Source organism: Pinus tabuliformis, chromosome 9 (assembly GCF_031772625.1).
Source record: "Pinus tabuliformis cultivar Carrire ecotype Pingquan chromosome 9, CPIR1, whole genome shotgun sequence".
NCBI lineage: Eukaryota > Viridiplantae > Streptophyta > Pinopsida > Pinales > Pinaceae > Pinus > Pinus tabuliformis.
The window spans coordinates 472,620,161-472,640,588 of NC_142307.1; the positions used below are offsets into that span (position 1 = coordinate 472,620,161).

At 39.9% G+C, this 20,428-nt stretch overlaps 1 protein-coding gene across 1 annotated transcript in view; it reads left to right on the forward strand.

Moving 5' to 3' along the window:
• Positions 1–19,455, forward strand: part of LOC149149241 (alpha-glucan phosphorylase, H isozyme-like) — a 282,919-nt gene extending 263,464 nt beyond the window's left edge. Inside the window, exon 17 of the mRNA XM_089443518.1 lies at positions 18,848–19,455. Coding sequence (XP_089299644.1) covers positions 18,848–18,974 — 127 coding nt within the window. The 3' untranslated portion in view covers positions 18,975–19,455. The remainder of the gene's footprint in view (positions 1–18,847) is intronic.
• The last annotated feature ends 973 nt before the right edge of the window (positions 19,456–20,428 follow it).

Here is a 20,428-nt window from a genome sequence, read left to right on the forward strand (position 1 = left end):
ACCGTTGAATCACTCCTCTCCAATCCTCCTTTTCCGCTGAAACCTAGATCTAGATTTATTGGCTAGAAATCTGTCAAGGTAGTGCTTCCCTCTACCTTGGTTCAATCTCCTTAGACATTGTTCTACACTGATAGAAACAACGTCCCACTAGCTCCACAAATCAAAATCTACACAACTCCCTAATCCCCGACAACTCGAAGATTCTGAGCCCTTCAGGCTCTGCGCAATCTCTGCGTGGGTTGAATCTGCTCCTCATCGCCAACTGCGTCAATCCGTCCTGGCTCAGAAAGATGACATGGCTCTGCGTGAGTTTGATCTGCCCTCCTCTGCCTCTACGTTGGCCTTGATGGCTGACGCAGCTACTGCGTGGGCTCCTCCGAGCTACTACGTCTTCCTCTCCTCTCCCGGCTCAGAATGATGATGCAGGCACTGCATGATCCTCTATGTCACACTCTCTGCATTGCGTCATTCCTCTCGCCATTCTTCTCGCCTCTTCAGCTCTGGAACAATGCTGTCTCTCGAGACAGTTGCTGCAAATTCTCAGATTTCTCCACTGGTGTCTTCAGTCGTCTATGATCAACAATCGCTCCAATACCATGTGAAAATTCCCGAATCTAACACATCAGAAACCTCTACTGCAATTGCTGGTTTACAATCTCCTACTTGTTCTTTACATTAACAAGTTATTTAATTGCATAAACATCAAAGTAAACACTATTGCAACCTTCACAAATATATAGATCATGCACTGAAATAAACAGAGACAATAACACAAGGGACATCGTTATTTTTGGAAAATTGTCTCCAGAAAAACGCAATTCGAGAAAACTGGTGCAACATATAGAGGGTTTGTATTATTAAGCAGATTTCGTGAATACAACTAGGGTGCCAAGCAGATATCCTTGGCAGTAGTACCTCTATCCGGAGATAGATATTCCATCAAATCAACAACCGGATGATCAAACCCCACAGTGACTCCGGTTGTTCCCTATGTTGGACAATGAACGCTGCTCCAAACACTGCTTTGGAACTGCGTCACTCCTCCAGGATCTGCATCACCCTCTCCTGGATCAGAATTTGCTGATCTTCTCCCAGTCTGCCCCACAGAATCTCTCCAGTGCTGTCTCTGAGGCCCAACGTCAGCCTCTACGACTTCTATGTCACCTGCGTCAGCCCTTTGCGTAAGCTCTTCGGCCTCTGTGTCAACCCTTCTAGGGCCTGCGCTGTCTCTCGTGGCACTGCACTGCCTCTCCGCTATGTATTCTTCAGCCTTGGATGAAAATCCCTTGCTGAACTGCCCCTCACTGCAACTCTGATCATTAACTCGATTTCCTCAGCAAACCTCGCCCTAGAAGATCGATTCTTTGATCACTTGGTGTGTTTCCAACTGACCCTCAAGCCTCCTCTTATACTTTTCCTATTGACGAATCAACGACCAAGATTAAGTCTCTAATCAACGACTAAGATTAGAACTGGGTTGATCCTCGTCACTTCGAACTTTCTCACACATATTTTATTAATACACATTAATATTTTAATTTTTCAAAGTTTAGACTTAGGAACCCCATTAAAAATATTAATTATTTTAATAACTCTTTATCTGGGGCGAATTTCTCCAAACGTTTTTTGGGTTTTGGAGATCTCATGTGCCTTAGCCTTTCCACCAAATTTTATGGCTAGAGCACATCCGATGCTACAAAAAATCAACAAAGTCAACAAAAGTCATCTTGGTTTTGGCCCAACTCCTTTGAGTGCAAAACCCCCATGCTTGGGTTCTTAGCCCATAGGTGGATTTTTGGTACCGATTCCTCCGCAACCCTCTAGCCTAGGGTTTGGAGTACCTCCCAAGCTACAAATATCAACACAGTTTTCTAGTTGCAGGAAAGGAGGTTGTGATTTTCTTGCAGCAAAAGGTTGTTATGAAACCAACTCACAAAAAGATAGAAAAGAGAGATCCACGCCTTAGAATTCAGCCTCTTCGAGGGGGCAACCTCCTTTACATTACATAAATGAACAATTCTTGGATGATACAAATGACAAAACCTCCTTTCTATATATAGGAGTCTAAGGAGTCACAATATAATCCAGCCGACCTAACAATAATAATATAAAGCCACAAAAATAACAATAGAGGGATTCTATGGGGCACATAAATAACAATATGGGGGTAATAGGGGCACAACAATATAAATAAGGGGTATAACTACAATAGTAATGGGGTAATCACTAGTATTATAGGGACCCAACATGCCCCTCTCCTTCAAAAAAGTGTTGTCCTCAACGCTTGAGTAGTTCTGGATACTTCTGCATAAAATTCTCATCCTCCCATGTGGAATCTTCAGCGGATAAGTTCTTCCACTTGATAAGATACTCTGAAATTGATCGATTTCGTAGCTGTCGAGTTCTTGTTTCTGTGACTGCTTCCGGTTCCAATATAATTTTTCCTTCCTCGTCAAGTTCTGGCAATATTGTTTGAATTGGGAGCTTGTCAGCTATAACCTTCTTTAAACATGAAACATGGAAAACTGGGTGCAATCGAGAAGCTGCAGGAAGCTCCAATTTGTATGCCATAGTACCAATCTTTTGCAACACCTTGTACGGACCATAATACTTTGGTGATAATTTATTATCCTTCTTAGCTTGCTTTAGGGACATTTGCTTATATGGTTGTAGCCGTAGGAATACCCAATCACCTACATCAAAACTTCTTTCACTGCGATGTTGATCTGCCTGTTGTTTCATTCTATTTTGTGCCAACACGAGGTTATCCTTTAAGAGTTGGAGGACTTGTTGTTGATGTTCGATGTGATGTTCCACTGCCTGAACCTTAGAATTTTCTCTTAAATATGATGTGATGGATGGTGGTTGATACCCATAAAGTGCCATAAATGGGGTCATTTTTGTTGCTGTATGGAAGGAAGTGTTATACCACCATTCAGCCAGAGGCAACCATTTGACCCATTGTGTCTGTTTATCAGATACAAAGCAACGAAGATATCCTTCCAAACATTTGTTTACTATCTCAGTTTGCCCATCAGATTGAGGATGATAAGATGAGCTATGAGCTAACTGAGTACCAAGACAAGAAAATAATTCTGTCCAAAAATTTCCAGTGAAAATGGGATCTCTGTCACTTACAATAATCTTTGGGTTTCCATGTAGCTTTTGAACTGTTTCCATAAATGCAGTAGAAACTGTACTGGCTTTAAATGGATGTGATAATGCACAAAAGTGTGCATACTTGGTAAGTCTGTCAACTACCACCATGATGACACTCTTTCCCTCAGACTTGGGTAAACCTGTGATAAAATCCATTGAAACCTCCTCCCAACGTTGGCTTGGAATGGATAAAGGTTGTAATAGACCCGGTGTCTTAATTGTTTCAACTTTATTTTGCTGGCAAACCAAACATTCCGCCACAAACTTTTGAATATCTGATTTAAGGCCATCCCAAAAAAATTCCTTCTTAACCCTGTGGTAAGTTTTTAAAAATCCTGAGTGCCCTCCTAAGGGAGAAGTGTGCAATTCCATAAGAATCTTTTGTTTTAGCTGGGAATTCTTACAGAGGTATAAGCGATCTTTGTACCATAACGAATCATTTTGCCAGCTAAATGTATCAGAAGTACTGGAATCTTGTTGTAGCTTTCGAATAAGTGCCCACACTTCTTCGTCATTCTTCCATTCCTCCCTTGCTTCGTTTATCCAATCTGGTTGGATAATAGAAATGGCACACAACAATGCTTCCACATCCTCATCCTTTCTTGAGAGTGCATCTGCCACCACATTTTGCTTCCCTTTTTTGTAGATGATTTCAAAGTCATAACCCAACATCTTTGTGACCCACTTTTGTTGCTCTTCAGAGGATAATCTTTGTTCTAAAAAGTATTTAAGGCTATCATGATCCGTTTTTACCTTGAAGTGTCTTCCCATTAGGTAGGGTCGCCATTTCTTAAGTGCATGGAGTATTGCCAACATTTCCTTCTCATAAATAGCTTTGCTTAAAAACTTTCCCTTGATTGGACGACTTTCAAAAGCAATGGGTCTTTCATCTTGCATTAGAACAGCACCAATTCCATTTCCTGAAGCATCACATTCCACAATAAAGGTTTTTGTGAAGTCCGGTGTAGCTAAGACCGGTGCTTGGCACATTGCCTCTTTAAGATGTTCAAAGGCCTTTGTTGCTTCCGGAGTCCATGAAAATGAATCTTTCTTCAATAATGTTGTTAGAGGTGCTGCTATTCTCCCATAATTCTTAACAAACTTGCGATAATACCCTGTCAACCCAAGAAATCCTCGCAGATGCTTTATGGATGTGGGGATTTTCCATTCCTTAATGGCTTTAATTTTGCTAGGGTCTACCTTAACTCCTTCATGAGATACAATATGACCCAAATATTCCACCTCCTGGACTCCAAAGAAACATTTGGATCTTTTTGCATATAATTGTTTCTCCTCCAATAGTTGTAGCACCCTGTCAACATGTTCAACATGATCCTTCCAAGACTTGCTGTAGATTAGTATATCATCAAAAAATACTAACACAAATTTTCTAAGGAATGGTTTGAAAATTGAATTCATCAAACCTTGAAATGTTGAAGGTGCATTGGTAAGGCCAAAAGGCATGACCAAAAATTCATAATGACCCTCATGAGTTCTAAATGCCGTTTTCGGAATGTCTTCAATCTTCATTCTGATTTGATGATATCCCGAACGAAGATCCAACTTGGTGAAGTAAATTGATCCATGCAATTCATCCAGTAATTCATCAATAACAGGAATGGGGAACTTATCTTTAATAGTGAGCTTGTTGAGCTCCCTATAATCCGGACACATGCGCCATGATCCATCCTTCTTGTGCACCAATACTACTGGAGCTGAGAAAGAACTTTGACTCGGTTGAATTATACCAGCCTCTAGCATTTCTGCAACCATACGTTCAATTTCACTTTTTTGGACATAGGGATATCTGTACGGCCTGATGTTTGGAGGAACACTTCCTGGAATCAGATGAATAGCATGATCATGATCACGCATAGGTGGGAGACCTTTGGGAGTCTCAAATACCTTGGAATGATTGTCCAGGACTTTTTGGAGATCTGGAGAAATAGATGATTCCAATGTGGAAACATCTAGCGAACATAATTGTGCAATTACACCTCTTTGCTCCTTTTTTAGAAGCTTTGTCATGCCATTAGAGCTGATTATCTTTCCTGGTTTCCCTGCAATACCCCTTAATTCAACTTCCTTTCCTTCCGTAGAAAATTTGATGAAAAGTTCTTGAAAATTAAAAGCTATTGTACCCAAGGATTGTAGCCATTGGACTCCTAGTACAACATCAGCACCTCCCATTGGAATGGAAAGCATTGGGCTAGTCAATACATATTCTCCCATGGATAGCTTGATATTATGGCACTTTCCAGAGCAATTTATTGTTCCTCCATTTGCAATCATCACTTGACACTCTGGTGCTGGATATAGGAAGCAATTCAATTCTTTTGCTACCCTACAATGAATAAAATTGTGGGTGCTTCCTGAATCAATCAACACTATTACCTTTTTCTTCTTGATTTGTCCTTCTATCTTGATGGTTTGAGGAGTGGTAATTCCCGCCAATGCATTACAAGATATGGTCGGATTTATTTGTTCTTCATCTAGGCTTTGTTCCTGGAGTATATCTTCTTCTTTTGACCTTTCTTGCTCCTTTTCTTCTTCCTCTTCACAATCTATGTAGAATAATTTCTTCTCAGCACACTTATGACCTTTAGTGTATTTGCTATCACAACTGTAACAAAGCCCTTTTGCTCTTTTTTCTTCCAATTGTTGTGGTGTCAACCTTATAGGTTGTGGAAGACTAGGGGCAACAACACTTCCGTCTTTATAGTTGTGAGTGGTATGCTTCCTAGTTGCCATAATTTTGCTTTCCATTTTTCTTGCTAACCTGAATGCCTTCTCTAATGAATCAGGTTCCCAAAGGCGAACATCATGTTGGATATTATCCTTTAAAGACCCTATGAACACATCAATCCTATGCTCCTCTGGAATATCTTTTACCCTTATGTTCAATTTTTGGAACTCCTCAATGTGCTCCATTACTGAACCCTTTTGTTTGAGACTTATCAATTGGCTAAAAAAAGTGTTGCTTTTTGTATCTTCATAATGTGCTATCAATTCTTCCGTAAAAATTGCCCAAGTGATAAATTGTTTACGAGAGCAAAGCCATTGATACCATACAAACTGATTTGGTTCCAAATATACAGTTGCCATACGTACCTTTTGTGCGTTTTGCACATTATTGAGATCGAAGAATTGCTCCATCTGTAATATCCATGTGGCGGGATCCTTGCCATCAAACTTCCTCATATCGATTTTTGGAATATGGTGATTCTTCGATCCAACATTAGCGTCTATGGAATCATGATTAACATTTCTTTTGTTCTCATCATGAGTTTCCTTTACTACCTTTTCACCATTAGTGACCATTTCTTGTAGCAACTTCTTCAATTCTTCCATGTCTGTCTTCAAATCTATCTTCAAATCATCCATCTTAGCTTCCACGCCATTTATCTTAGATTCCACACCATTTATCTTAGATTCCACGCCACTTATCTTAGCTTCTGTTAGCTTTTGTGAGCGTGACATTTGTTGCACTTGTTCTTGTAATTTTGATATATCATGTAGCATTTCTTCCTCTTCTTCATGAGTCATGCTAGAGCTTTCAGGTTCCTTACTAGGTGTTTGCATTTTCTTTCCTCGGGGCATCAGTTACCGATAATAATGCTTTACTATGCCCTTTGAATTCTGTTAAACCAAGCTTACACAAAAATAAAAAAAAACTACACACATTTTTTTCACTTTATAGAAGCCTGATATTGAATCTGATGTATCTCTGTAATTTCGGATCATCCAGTTCTGAAATTGTGACCTGTAGTAGCCTTCTGTGTCCTCTTTCCAATGCCACAAGTCTGACCAAATTGGATTCTCCAAGGAAGAGTTATGTGAAATCTCCCACAGTGACTTGCTTTTAGACTAGTTCAGTAGAGCGAACTTGTACGACGTGCCACGAGTCACTGTTTCAACCTTTGAATCTGAAACACACATACAAGAAACTACAGTCCGTCCTCTTTTTGTACCTTCTTACGAAATTTCAATCCGATCCCCAGAGAGAAAGTTATGACGATTTTCCCCAGGTCACCTGTTTTGAATGTAATTCAGGAGTCTGCAAAAAGACCAACTTCCTCAGATCATATCTCCGCAAATATCACGCGAAAAACTCTGAAATTCGAACCCAAGGTTCAACGCGATTTCTTCTCAAATGGGTTTTTTTTGCGACTTCTGAAACGTCACAGAAAAAAAGTTATAGCGAAAATGCCACGATGACCTGTTTGGAGCAGCGAAACCCTAGAATCCAAAGCTCTGATACCAAATGTTATGAAACCAGCTCACAAAAAGATAGAAAAGAGAGATCCACGCCTTAGAATTCAGCCTCTTCGAGGGGGCAACCTCCTTTACATTACATAAATGAACAATTCTTGGATGATACAAATGACAAAACCTCCTTTCTATATATAGGAGTCTAAGGAGTCACAATATAATCCAGCCGACCTAACAATAATAATATAAAGCCACAAAAATAACAATAGAGGGATTCTATGGGGCACATAAATAACAATATGGGGGTAATAGGGGCACAACAATATAAATAAGGGGTATAACTACAATAGTAATGGGGTAATCACTAGTATTATAGGGACCCAACAAAGGTTGTAGCAGACTTGTCAGTCTAGCTAGTGTGAATTTCAGGGTTAGTGGTGTGTGTGCCAGATCCGGAGAAGGACATTTGGAAGGTAGAGTGAGTTCGACAGAGGAGAGTAGTAGGCAGTGCGAATTTCGGGAAGGACATCGTAGGCAAGTGTAGGAGCAAATCTGCACATTTCTAGAAGAGAGTGTGAGTGTAGTAGGAAGACCAAGGTAGGCTGCCAGAAGGAGGAGGTTTTCAGCGTATAGTTCTCTAGTTTATTTGAGTTTCACAGAGATGGCCACAACAGGACTTGAAGATCAGGACAAACTTGATGGAGCCTCTAATTTTAGCCTCTTGAAAGCCATAATGCAATTCCTATTGGATGAGCATGGCTTGAAGGAATTTGTCACAAATGTAATGGTAGAGCCGATAGATCCACAACAATTGGCAACCTTCAAGAAAGAGATGGCCAAGATCAAGACAATGTTCCCACACGAAGTTTGGGATCATATTGTGTTGCATATTGCAAATAAGGATACAACAAAGGACATGTGGGATGTCGTTGTGAAGCTGTACGAAGATCCATCTTAGAATCGAAAAATGATTCTTAAGAAGAAGTTGAGGTTAGTCAGAATGTAGAAGGGTAAGGATGATACATCCTACCTCACCAAGATTTAGGAAATCAGAGACAAACTTGTAGCTGTAGGAGAGAAACCTTTAAATAGTGAGCTGGTGTGCACGACACTCAATGGGTTCTCAAAGGAGTGGCATACATTCGTCCAAGCAATTTATGGACGAGATACACTTCTAGGTTGGGATCACTTATGGGATGAATTCACTTAGTAGGAGCTAAGGCTCAACCCCACGAAAGGTACTATCAGCGAAAGTAGCAACGGATCGAAGGTGGAGAAGGAAGAAGAGAACATAGCCCTTGTAGGTAAGGGAAAGCGAAGAAGGGTCCCAGTCAGGGACAAGACTCAAAGGGAGAGAAGAAGAAGGACCTGTCGAAGGTCAGGTGCTTCAAATGTGGTGAGTTTGGTCACTGCGTCATCCAGTGTCCAACGAGGAAGAATGACAAGAAGGGGAAGTAGACAGCAACTTCGACAAAGATCGATGAGTTGACCTCCACATTGGAGGAATTCATGTTGATAGCAATAATACCTCCAGATGTAGGAGGAGCATGATGCTTCAGATGACTAGAATGGGCAGGGTGCATGGAAGAGAAGCATGTAGTCTAGATTAGATTCAGTAGCTATATATTGTTCACATGGTCAATACCTTCATTATGGGAGCCCAAAAGTATCAAAGTAGTAGGAGGAACAGTCGCGATATGAGTGGTACACAAGTTTAGTTTTAGCAGGGCACAGTTAGTTACTTGAGAGGTAGTTGATCCAAGATTTTTCGCTTATAGATGTGTTAAAGAATTACATGCATAAATTAGAACTTAACATAGAAAACTTAATGTGCACATGAGAAAAGAGGAGAAACACATAAAGCATGAAAGAAGACAACAAGACTTGATAACGGAGTTTGTCTTACTTGGACTACGTCTTCGGGCCCAACGAGATCAATGGGGAGGCCTTCATTCATTAAGTGGCATGAGAAAGAAGAGTACATGCATCAGTTACAAAAAAGGAGTTTTTGGATTGCCAAAAGCTTTATCAGTCAATTGGCAAGTGAGAGAATTGTTCCCTCACTCTTTCTTTTTCTAGCCATTTTGCCTTGCTAGGGTGCATCCCCTTGAAACCAACTCGAAGGTATTCCACATCTCCCCATCGTGAAGTCCTGGTTCTTTTGTCAAGGATGATGTCCTCAGGTAACTCATCGAGATACTTTGGTGCAAAGTCATCAACTATAGGAACTGTGCCCACCTCTTCGGTGTCCATAATCAATGGTGGCTCATACAGCTTTAAGTTTTCCACATTCACTACGGAGTACATTTGCATATATATCAGCAAATCGAGACAGAAGGCATTGTTTCCAATCTTCTCCAAGATGGTGAATGGACCATACCGGATTGGTCACAACTTCTTCCCTTCTCCCTTCATCCTTTCCTTGCTGATATGGAACCACACTTTGTCACCCACTTGAAATTGATGGTCGACTCGGTGTTTGTCATGTTGAGCCTTGTACCGGGCTTGACTTTTCTCCAACTGCTCCTGTACTACTTGGTGAATCAACTGGATCTGCTGAATGAACTGCTGCGCTTTGTCCCTGTCATCATGCCCACTGGAGTCATCTTCCCTTCCAAAGACCATATCAAAAGGGTATTTTGGCAGGTAGCCAAAACATGTCTCAAATGGTGAACGATGCGTAGATGAGTGCACTACTCGGTTGTAGGAATGCTGCACATATGAAAGATGCTCATCCCCCAACTTAGGATGTTTCCCACAATAGCCTCGCAACAAGTGTACCATGGTGCAGTTGACAACCTCTGTCTGTCCATCAGTCTATGGATGAAATCTCATGCTTCTTTTCAACTTGGTGTCCATCATATTCCTCAATCTGGTCCAAAACTCTCCGAGAAAGTGAGAGTCCCGATCTGACACAATCGATGTGGGCAACCCAAAATGGACCCAAACATGCTGAAAGAAAAGATAAGTAGTCTGCTCTGCAGTGATCTGCTTTTTACAAGGCATTAAAATACACATCTTACTAAAACAGTCAACAATGACATACAAATAGTCATGACATTTCCTAGACTAAGGCAAACCTCCTACAAAATCCATCGACACACTTTCCCATGGACGACTCAAAATAGGGAGTGGTGTGTAGAGCCCGAGTTTTCTATTAGAGGGCTTTGAAATAGAACACATCACACACCCCTTTACATAGCGAGTCACAATGTTCTTCATATGAGGCCAAAAACAAAATCTTTGTACATGACATAGTTTTTTCAATGCCAAAATGACCAGACACAAGGGAGGTGTGGGCCTCCTGGATTACATGTACCATTTTTCCTATGGGTATGCACAATTTACCAAGGTGATACAACAGTTTCCCCTGCAAGTGATAGTTGTCCACCTGTGAACCATGGGTTAGTTTTGCATAAATCTCCTTAAAGTCATCATCGTTAGCATATTGTTCAGCATAACTTTCAAAAGATAACGAAGCATTATGCAAAATAACAGAAGCAAAAATAGGAGGGCGAGATAGCATATCGGCCACTTTGTTGCTAGTGCCCTTCTTATACTTTATTACCAGATGAAACTATTGAAGAAAACCCATCCACCTGAAATGATGAGATTGCTGCAACTTGGTTTGTGACTGAAGATACTGCAAGGGCTGATGATCCGTATGGATGATGGTCTCCTTGCCGATCAGGTAGTGTTTCCACTTTTTCACACTCTAGACCAAGGCATATAACTCCTTGTCATAAGTGGGATAGTTTATCACAACCTGAGAGAACTTCTCTGAATGGTAACATATCAGCTTCTTTTGCTGCATCAGTACAGCTCCCATGGCATATCCGTTGGCGTCTGTCTCGATCTCGAATGGCTATTGGAGATCTAGTAAGGCCAAGACCGGTGCGGTGCTGATCTTTTCTTTCAATGTTTCGAAGGACTTCTGCTGCTTTCCTCCCCATTGAAAGACTTGCTTTACACTTGTCAATGCGTGTAAAGGTGCTGCAATAATAGAGAAATTGGCAATAAATCTCCTCCAATACTGTATTGCACCCAAAAAGCTGTGAACCTCGGTTACACTAGTAGGCTTAGGCCAATTTACAATTGCTTCAACTTTAGAAGGATCAATTTTTAACTGACCATGACCAACAATATGACCTAGGTAAACCAAAGAGGTTTTCCCAAACTCACACTTTGACAATTTTACATAGAGTTTTTCTTTTTTCAATACATCAAGCACTTTCTTCACATGGCATACATGTTCATTCCAACTTTTACTAAAGATAAGAATATCATCTAGATATACAAGAACAAATTCATCAATGAAAGGCCTAAAGAGATCATTCATGACCCTCATGAAAGTGGCTGGAGCGTTGCAAAGTCCGAATGGCATCACCATCCATTCGAACAACCCCTGTTTGGTCTTGAAGGTGGTTTTCCACACATCCTGCTCTGCAATTCGGACCTGGTGATAACCACTACGCAAATCCAATTTGGTGAAATAGATAGCATTCTTTAATTGATCTAGTAAGTCATCAATGTGGGGAAGAGGGTAACGATTTTTCACCATGATTTTGTTTAGTGCTCGATAATCCACGCACATCCTCCATGTGCCATCTTTCTTCGGCACTAAGACAATCAGTGAGCCGCATGGAGAAGTGCTCGGTCTGATGACCCCTTGGTTCAATAGTTCCTGCACCTGCTTTTTGATCTCCTCCATCTCAATGGTCGACATCTTGTACATGCCAATATTTGGTAAAGGAGCGTCATGCTGCAAATGGATCTCATGTTGGATTTCCCTCTTCGGAGGTAATCCCCTTGGTTCCTGAAACATCTCATCATAGTTAGAAATTAATTCACATAATTCCTTTTTATGCACATGATCACAACCCTGGAAAGCATTGGATAATTCTGCATCTTTTCCCCTTACAACCATAAGCATGCAACCCTTACTGGAATTCACCAACCTCTTCATTTGTCCTGCACTTACAAGGCTGGCATTGATTTTAGTTTGATGAGCCCTTACAATATATTCTACCCCATCTTTTGTGATTTGGTATTTGTTTTCATGATGGAAGAAGATTGCCTTTCTATCATATAGATATGGACTCCCTAACACCATGCCACAGATATCCAATGGTATCACATCAAGTTTTACCTCATCCACTAACTTAGAAGTGATCACAAATTTAACCTTGCACTGCTTAGTTACATTCAATTTTGCTTTATCATGTATCCATCCAAGTGGGTAAGGTTTTGGATGTGGTTTGGTTTCCAAGCCTAGCTTCTTTACCAAGGACTTTGAAATTAAGTTTGCTTGGGATCCGGTATCAAATAGAGTTTCTACTTTTGTATGATTTATGATAACTCTAATATGAAATAACTCAATTCTCTTTCGTTCATTAGGAAGAGACTCATCTATTGAACTAGTGCCTTCATGTGATTCAGAATTAACATGAGGTGTAAGAGTACCTTTTGTTCCTGCTGCTATGATCAATGCTTCATCTCCGGAATCGGATCCAAGGTCTTGCTGCATAGTTGCCACTATCTTCTGCTTGCCTTTTCCTCCATACTTCTTTGGTCTCTTTTCCGGGTATAGTTTCCAACAATGATCATCGTCATGACCTTCCTTTTTGCAGTGAGTGCAATAAGGTCTTTCTCCTTCATCTTTCTTGGTTGATGCTATCCTCTTCTCCTTTCCTTTTCCTTTCACTTTGGGTTTGCCATTTGGAGGTTTGAAAGGTGGTTTCTTGAAATGATCATCTCTTTCATTTTTGCCCCTATTCTCAAGATGAATGGCTTTTACACTGGCCGAGTCAATAGTAGCTGGTTCAAACAATAATAATGAATGTCTAAGGTAACTATGTAATGATCCAATATACTTAGTTACTACTTCAGGTGAGTCAAGTGCAATGCCCAAATTAAGTGCCTGTTGTCTAAATTCCCCTGTAAAGCTTTGAACATCCTGACCTCTGCCTTGCCTTAAGTATTGCCAATCCATTAAGGCTTTTTGTTTGTAACCCAAGGGATAAAATTGTTCCTTTAATGCAGAAATGAAACTAGGCCACGAGGAAAGAAGATTACCCACACTTTTACTACTTTGCAATTTGCTCTCCCACCAAACGAGAGCGGTGCTACTCAGCGGAAGAGAGGCTAGCTGAATCTTTGCCTCGTCCTCTTCGATCTGCTGAATCCTACAGTAGATTTCAATCTGCCTAATCCAGTTATTAAACTTTTATGCATTACTTTCACTATTAAACATGGGAAAATCAAATTTGACATCTAATTTAAAGAAATGTTTCTTAGATGCATCCCTTGAATTTCTATGATGATGGTGATGAGAGGAAGAAGAACTTTCACTCATGGAGGGAGAAGGAGGGGATTCTTTTCCACCATTTCCATGCACTGAACCTTGTTCTTCTAGATTTCTCTCTTCTGCTTTCTCCAGCCTTGAAAGCAATTGACCGACATTCTCTGTGATTGTTTAGAAGGTTTTGCAGAAATTGCGCTCCTCTTCATGACGAGCCTCTTCATCTGCCATGTTTTTCCTTTGATGTGCACGCCCTGCTTCGGGATTGAAAGACTTTAGTTTCCCTTCGCCTCTTCAGAGCCTGTTTCTTGTTAGCATACAAACATGCAATTCACATCTAAAAAGAGTTGCTTTGATACCACTTGATCCAAGATCTTTCGCTTATAGATGTGTTAAAGAATTACATGCATAAATTGTAACTTAACATAGAAAACTTAATGTGCACATGAGAAAAGAGGAGAAACACATAGAGCATGAAAGAAGACAACAAGACTTGATAGCGGAGTTCGTCCAACTTGGACTACGTCTCCGGGCCCTGCTCGATCAATGGGGAGGCCTTCATTCATTAAGTGGCATGAGAAAGAAGAGTACAAGCATCAGTTACAAAAAAGGAGTTTTATACCTCCATACTGAAAATGGCTGAAAAATGTAGAACTCTGATGGAGAAACGAACAACACCATTGCGTTGGTGGCGTCGAGAAATGCTGAAACCATATAAAATTTGTCAAAATCCGACAGTGAAATTTCGGCCCTCCTACAAAATTCTGCCTCGAACTGCGTGCACTGCCTCCTCCCTCTGGGTGCACTGATAAACTGCGTTTAAATATAAATGCGCTGGCAGATTTTCCAAAGTTGACGGTTGGCATGCTGGCTAAAAATTTCGGGTTGTTCGAGAGGGGTAGGGGGATCAAATCCCACCCTTCTATTTTTATTGCAAAAAAACGTTGGAAGGTTATGGTGGTTGGAAGGTTGGGTTTGCACCCCGAGGGCTGGCCCACCTTTCCTGCGCCGTTTTCAAAAGTTCCGTGGGAGGGTTCGGGGGTCGTGGCCTACCCCTCCACCATTACACATATTGTTACGTGGATAGAGTTGGGGTGGCAGGGTTGGTGGCCTGCCACCATTTTTTTATATTTTTTTGTTTGAAACAAAACCATATGCCGTTTGTAAAAATTCCAATTTTAAGCTGAAGGAGTCATTTTAACGAGGCGACAATTTCACTTGGAATTTGGCCGGAGTTGGCCGGATTTCGTCCGCCGGAAAAGTTCAAATTGTGTCTTTGTGAACAAAAAGTCAACTCAACTTTGATTTCCTCTATCTCCTTTATCCGGACTCGGATTGGAGTGACGTTCACACCGTTGGAATCAGGGCGATGAGCACTTCGATCTTATGTCAAGTTCATCATATTTCCACCACTTTGAATTTTGAGCCTTTTCAATGCCACTGGTGTCTGGAGATCCACCTAGATTAGTAGTGCAGAGCTAACTAGGCACAATCAAACACTCGGGAAACAGTTGCAGAGCTAGAACCAAACATAGACAGTTGTAGAGCTAGGATTAGGTGCAGTCAGATACTTGAGAGACGGTTGCAGATCTAGTTGCAGTGACATAGGTAGTGCGAATTGGCTAGTTGCAAAAAGCAAGGTGTAGTTCCAGCCAACAAGATTTCCCAGTTATTTTTAGTGGGAGATCGAGACTCAGAGGGTGTCTAGCTTCAAAGGGAGCAACCCTATGGAAGCTTTATCTTTGAGTTTTGAGGTGGTTAGTACACACAGTTGCAGAGGTAGTAGTAGCGCAAAGGAAATGCAATAGCAATAGTGCAAGGGTACTAGCAGTGTAAGATCAAAAATTGGTTCAACTACAGTTAGTGGCAGGTGAATCAGAGTATGCACAATAGCATGGAGGACAATATTTTGCCAGCTTGACTTCTTCATAGTGATTTCCAGTGACAGGGAGTTAGATTAGTGAAGATGTGAAGAAAGGAGGTACAACGAATGTTAGACATCAACAGTGTGTGACAGTCCAGCTACAAGTTGTTCAACAGGAGAGATGAGCACAATGGATAGACCTTCCTCGCCAAGAGGGAGTGTTAGCTTTTGATGGATATGTTTGCATTGGACATGTGTTCTAGTCTCTAATTGTTAAAGTGGCTAAGGAACACAAGGACACCAAAACCTAGAAAAGGTTTTGAAAGAAAACACTTAGAAACCCCTGAATTAAATTAATTGATCGATAATTGAAAAGTTCCTAAGTCTAACTTAGGAAACTCGATTAATTAATGGGTATTAATTGAGGAAATCGAATTTTCTACAGAGACTTCCAGAAAAGTGATTTGACGGAGTCTAAGATGATCTGAGCCATTGATCATGGTTAGATCTTGACCATTGATGCTCCAGCAAGAGATTATAAGAGCAAGTCGAAGGGGCTTAGAGAGGGCACAACTTACAGGTTGTGAGCAAGGCAAATTGATTTCCCCAGTTCGCCGTATTCAGTGAGGGTGCAGCTCGAACCAGGGAAACAACATCAGAGAGAGGAAGCAGCGGAGATTTGGGAAGAGCAGAATTTCAGAGAGATTCCTAATGATTTTCCAATGTCGAAGAGATAGTAGGAGGGAGGCTGAATTATCTGCAAAAAGGGCCGCTACAGCGAGGGCGAATAACCTGAAACCTCATTGCGAGTTGTCAGAAGAGACTCACTTCAGTTTCCAAGTGCCGAATCAATGTCCCAGAGTGAATTCTTTTCAGAGGCAGAGGGAGGCAGGATGTCTCAGTTAGATGCAATTTCGGCGCTGTGTGAAATTATTGTGAGTAGCAGTGCACATTTTTGGAGGGTGTGCGAATTCCAGACGGGTGCAAGTTGCCCAGAGAGAGGCCAGAGCAGTTGCAAAGAAGACAAGGGTGTCGCCAGTATATTTTGCTAGTGTATTGCCGGAGGTTTGCTAGTTGGGCAACCAGTTGTAATTATTTTCTCAAACTGCTGCATCATAATAATAAAACCCTCATCTGCTGCACCGGTGGTTTATTGCAGTGTGGTTTATTCGCTATTTTCCATAATAATAATTACAGAAGACAAATAAACTGTTAAGTTAGGAGAATAATACTCAATTGCTGCAGTTCAAGGATTTTTCACACAGTTCTGTGTGCATCTTTTATTAATTGACATTAAGTTGGTGAATCATTTGGCTATAGACCTTTGATTATGGATCAACATAGAACAAATAAGTACATCATGTAATAGAAATAAATAAAACACATGAACCACAAATAAGTACATCATGTAATAGAAATAAATACAATACATGAACCACTAGGGTACCGGGAAAATCCCTCCCTAGAAAAGCCCAAAAAACAAAAATATGATAAAAAAACAAGAATATGATGATCATGTTGAATCTGGTTCTTATTCTTTAGCCAAAATCACTGATATGAATACTGGACAGAGAGAGATGCTTATGGATCTCCTTGATAGTGCCTTTTTAATATTATTTCTTTTATTGAGGAGAGTCAATTCAGTTATGACCACCAATTCTAATGCCAAACTAAGGTTCTTAATGATACATTTTGATATTTTCCTATGACCGAAGATTACACAGGACCGTTCATAATCATCATACTAATCTGTATTTTGAGAATATGCCACATTTGCAAGGCAGCTTCCTCCTTGACTGCAACATGGTTGCATTTTTCTTTAATAATGATGGAAGTTCCATTTAGAAGAGGTATGATGCAGTGTTCAACCTGAGAACCAAGTAATATAATAAGTGTAGTACAATGGATGTATTGGGAGAAAGTTGGTAAGTGCATTAATTGGCACAAAATCAGCTATAGCAATATTCATGACTGAAGTTGCATCATGTATGAGAAAGAGATGCATAATGAAGAAGAGAAAATCAATGAATATTTTTATAGAATTTCTTCTGCACTTTTTATGGCCAGTCGTTGCCCTTACTATGAAATATTAGTGCATTTAATGTCCTCCAAGCTCCAATTATAGAGGGAAGTGAAATTTAATAAAAAGGGGAGCCTGTGAATGATTGCAAAATGCTGGAATTATTAAATATGTAGCAAATGGACCCCCTTTTCTGGTGTCTTTCTGTTCAAAATCTACCGAAAATATTCAACATTTAGGTTATGATTGGTGAAATTGCACTATGGAATTACTATAACAAAATGAATATTTTTATGGAAATTCTTCTGCACTTTTTATGCCCAGTTGTTGTCTTTACTATGAAATATTAGTGCGTTTAATGTGCTCCAAGCTCCAATAGAGGGAAGTGAAATTTAATAAAATGAGTCTGAATGATTGCCAAATGCTGGAATAATTAAATGTGTAGCAAATAGACCCCTTTCTTCCGGTGTCTTTCTGTTCAAAATCTAGCAAGAAACTTTAACATTTAGGTTATGATTGTTGAAATTGCACCATGGAATTACTATAACGAAAATGGAGGCTGAGAAATTCATCTGTAGTGTCAGAATTCGCAAAATTGTAGCCTTTCATTGTCGAATTTGTGGTTTTTCATCACCAGATTCTCTCCAGTTACTGGATGGAGAGGAATGTTTGCTACATGTTTGGTTGGCTCCAGAAATGTCTACCTTATTTCCTTATAGGTCAAGACTCAATATGCATTTGATGCCAGGTCATCCCTTAATAAAAGTGTAGGGGCAGTTGCTACAGTGGATGCTGGTTAGCCAGCTATGTTTACTGCAACGGTGGCCTGCTACTAATTAAGTACTAAATCACACAATTATTGGACGAGTACTGTTGTCTGTTTAATGAATCTAACAGCTATTATTAATGCATAGTTCACCTATAGCGCGGTTGACATTTAATGAATTATGAATTATGTGACTCTCATTTAATATGCAGTATGCTTGCCATTTAATATCTTGCACAGATGTTATTTATGTTAGTACAGTTGTCGTTAACAAACATAGCTGCCAGTAATCTCCATGGCAGAAACCCACATTCCGTCCAACTTAACATGTATTTACCACCTTAGTTAATAGTTAGGAAGAGATAACCTTATAGTGCATGGCAAGTGCTGCACTTCCAATATGAGAATTAACTTTATATTGCCAACAAGTGAAATTTGTAGATGACAATTATGTTCCTTACAGAAACTTCATGTCCAAATCAGGCTTCGTCAGTATTTGACCAATTTTTTGGGTATTGTATGCAGGGATGCCAAAAAGTGGATAAAAATGTCAATCCTAAGTACTGCTGGCAGTGGTAAATTTAGCAGTGATAGAACCATCTCTCAATATGCCAATGACATTTGGAATATAAAGGAATGCAGAGTTCCTTAGTGAGTGCAATGAAGAAATTCCACTTTGTCCAAAATGGCTCAACTGCTTCGGATACTACCAAAAATAATGAAACGAATTCTTCCATTAAAAGGGTGTTCAAGATGATTGTCATTTTATAAGGGTAAGCTTATAAAATATGTATCTGGGAAGAGGATGCGGCATGTCCTTTTGAAGAATATGCTTATTTTAATCTTTTCAAGGATCTCCATATTGGGTGGCTTTATTATTATAGTCCACTGTCACAGGAAAATTTGGCTTTAGAGTTTGCAAGTAATCACTCTTTATAATCTGTTCTCTATATGTATGCTTCTAGAGAGGTTAATGAATAGAAGGTTGCATAATAACAGGGAATTTATGTGTACGCAAACTGGTGCAAATGACAAGTAGATTATTTGAAAACTATTCCCAGTCTGTTAACCCTGTAATAATTATGCTTGTATGGAATATGTCAATGAAAGGTGGTAGTTTTTTTCTTTCTAAATTACTGTTTGGTTGCCTCGAGATGCTTCCTCTTTAAGTCTCCACAATATATGGTGAAAGAGGCTTAATCATGTAAATTTGTATGTTTCTTCAGAGAATCTTATACGCTTATGCCATTAACAGGTGCACGTACTTTCCTCTCGTAACAAGTGCATACTGAAGTCTTTGTTGTTTGGAGTTTGTTGTCTGAGTCGTTGATTGCCTCTATAATCCCTATTATATCCAAGAAGTCAACATTAGTTATGACTGTCGGAGCTTATATTTCATGCTTGAATGCGGTGTGTCATAAAACCTTTTGGTAGGAAATATGTCTAAGCTTAGCAAGAATGTTATTTAGAAACAATGCCAACGTACACAAGAAGTCCGTGATTTGTTTTTGATCATGATCCTAGTTCTTCTCTGCCTTCATCGTGGTATGAAAGGATGGGGAGATGAGGTTCATAATTAGTTGTTAGCAAAAACAGTTTTGTCAATCAAAGATGCTCAATCATTGGAACATGCTGAGTACTCTGCTTCTATCTGTGTCTTAGTAGCCCTTCAGAAGAGGTTATGATTATCGTTGCATATACCCTTCATAATTCTAGTTTTTTAACTGTAAATATTTTTACGTAAATATGAGATTCATTTTAAAAAAATGTTATTCGGAGGATCACTGTATTACACTATGTTTCTCTTTCTGTCTATGCTAATTTTTATTGGAACACAAGGCTGGGCCACATATATGCAGTACTTTATGTGACAACCGAATTTGGTTCATGTGTTAAATATCCAAAATATTTGCCAATAAGGAAATCCATTTATGAATGATAATATATTGAATAATGTGATCAGATTACAATGAGGGAAATCCATTTATGAATGATAATAATATTGAATAATGTGATCAGATTACAACGAGGGTCCCGTATACAAACTTAGGCAGGATGCCCTTTTATTAGAAGTCACGTCCATCATGTCCTTTAGTTGACATTCAT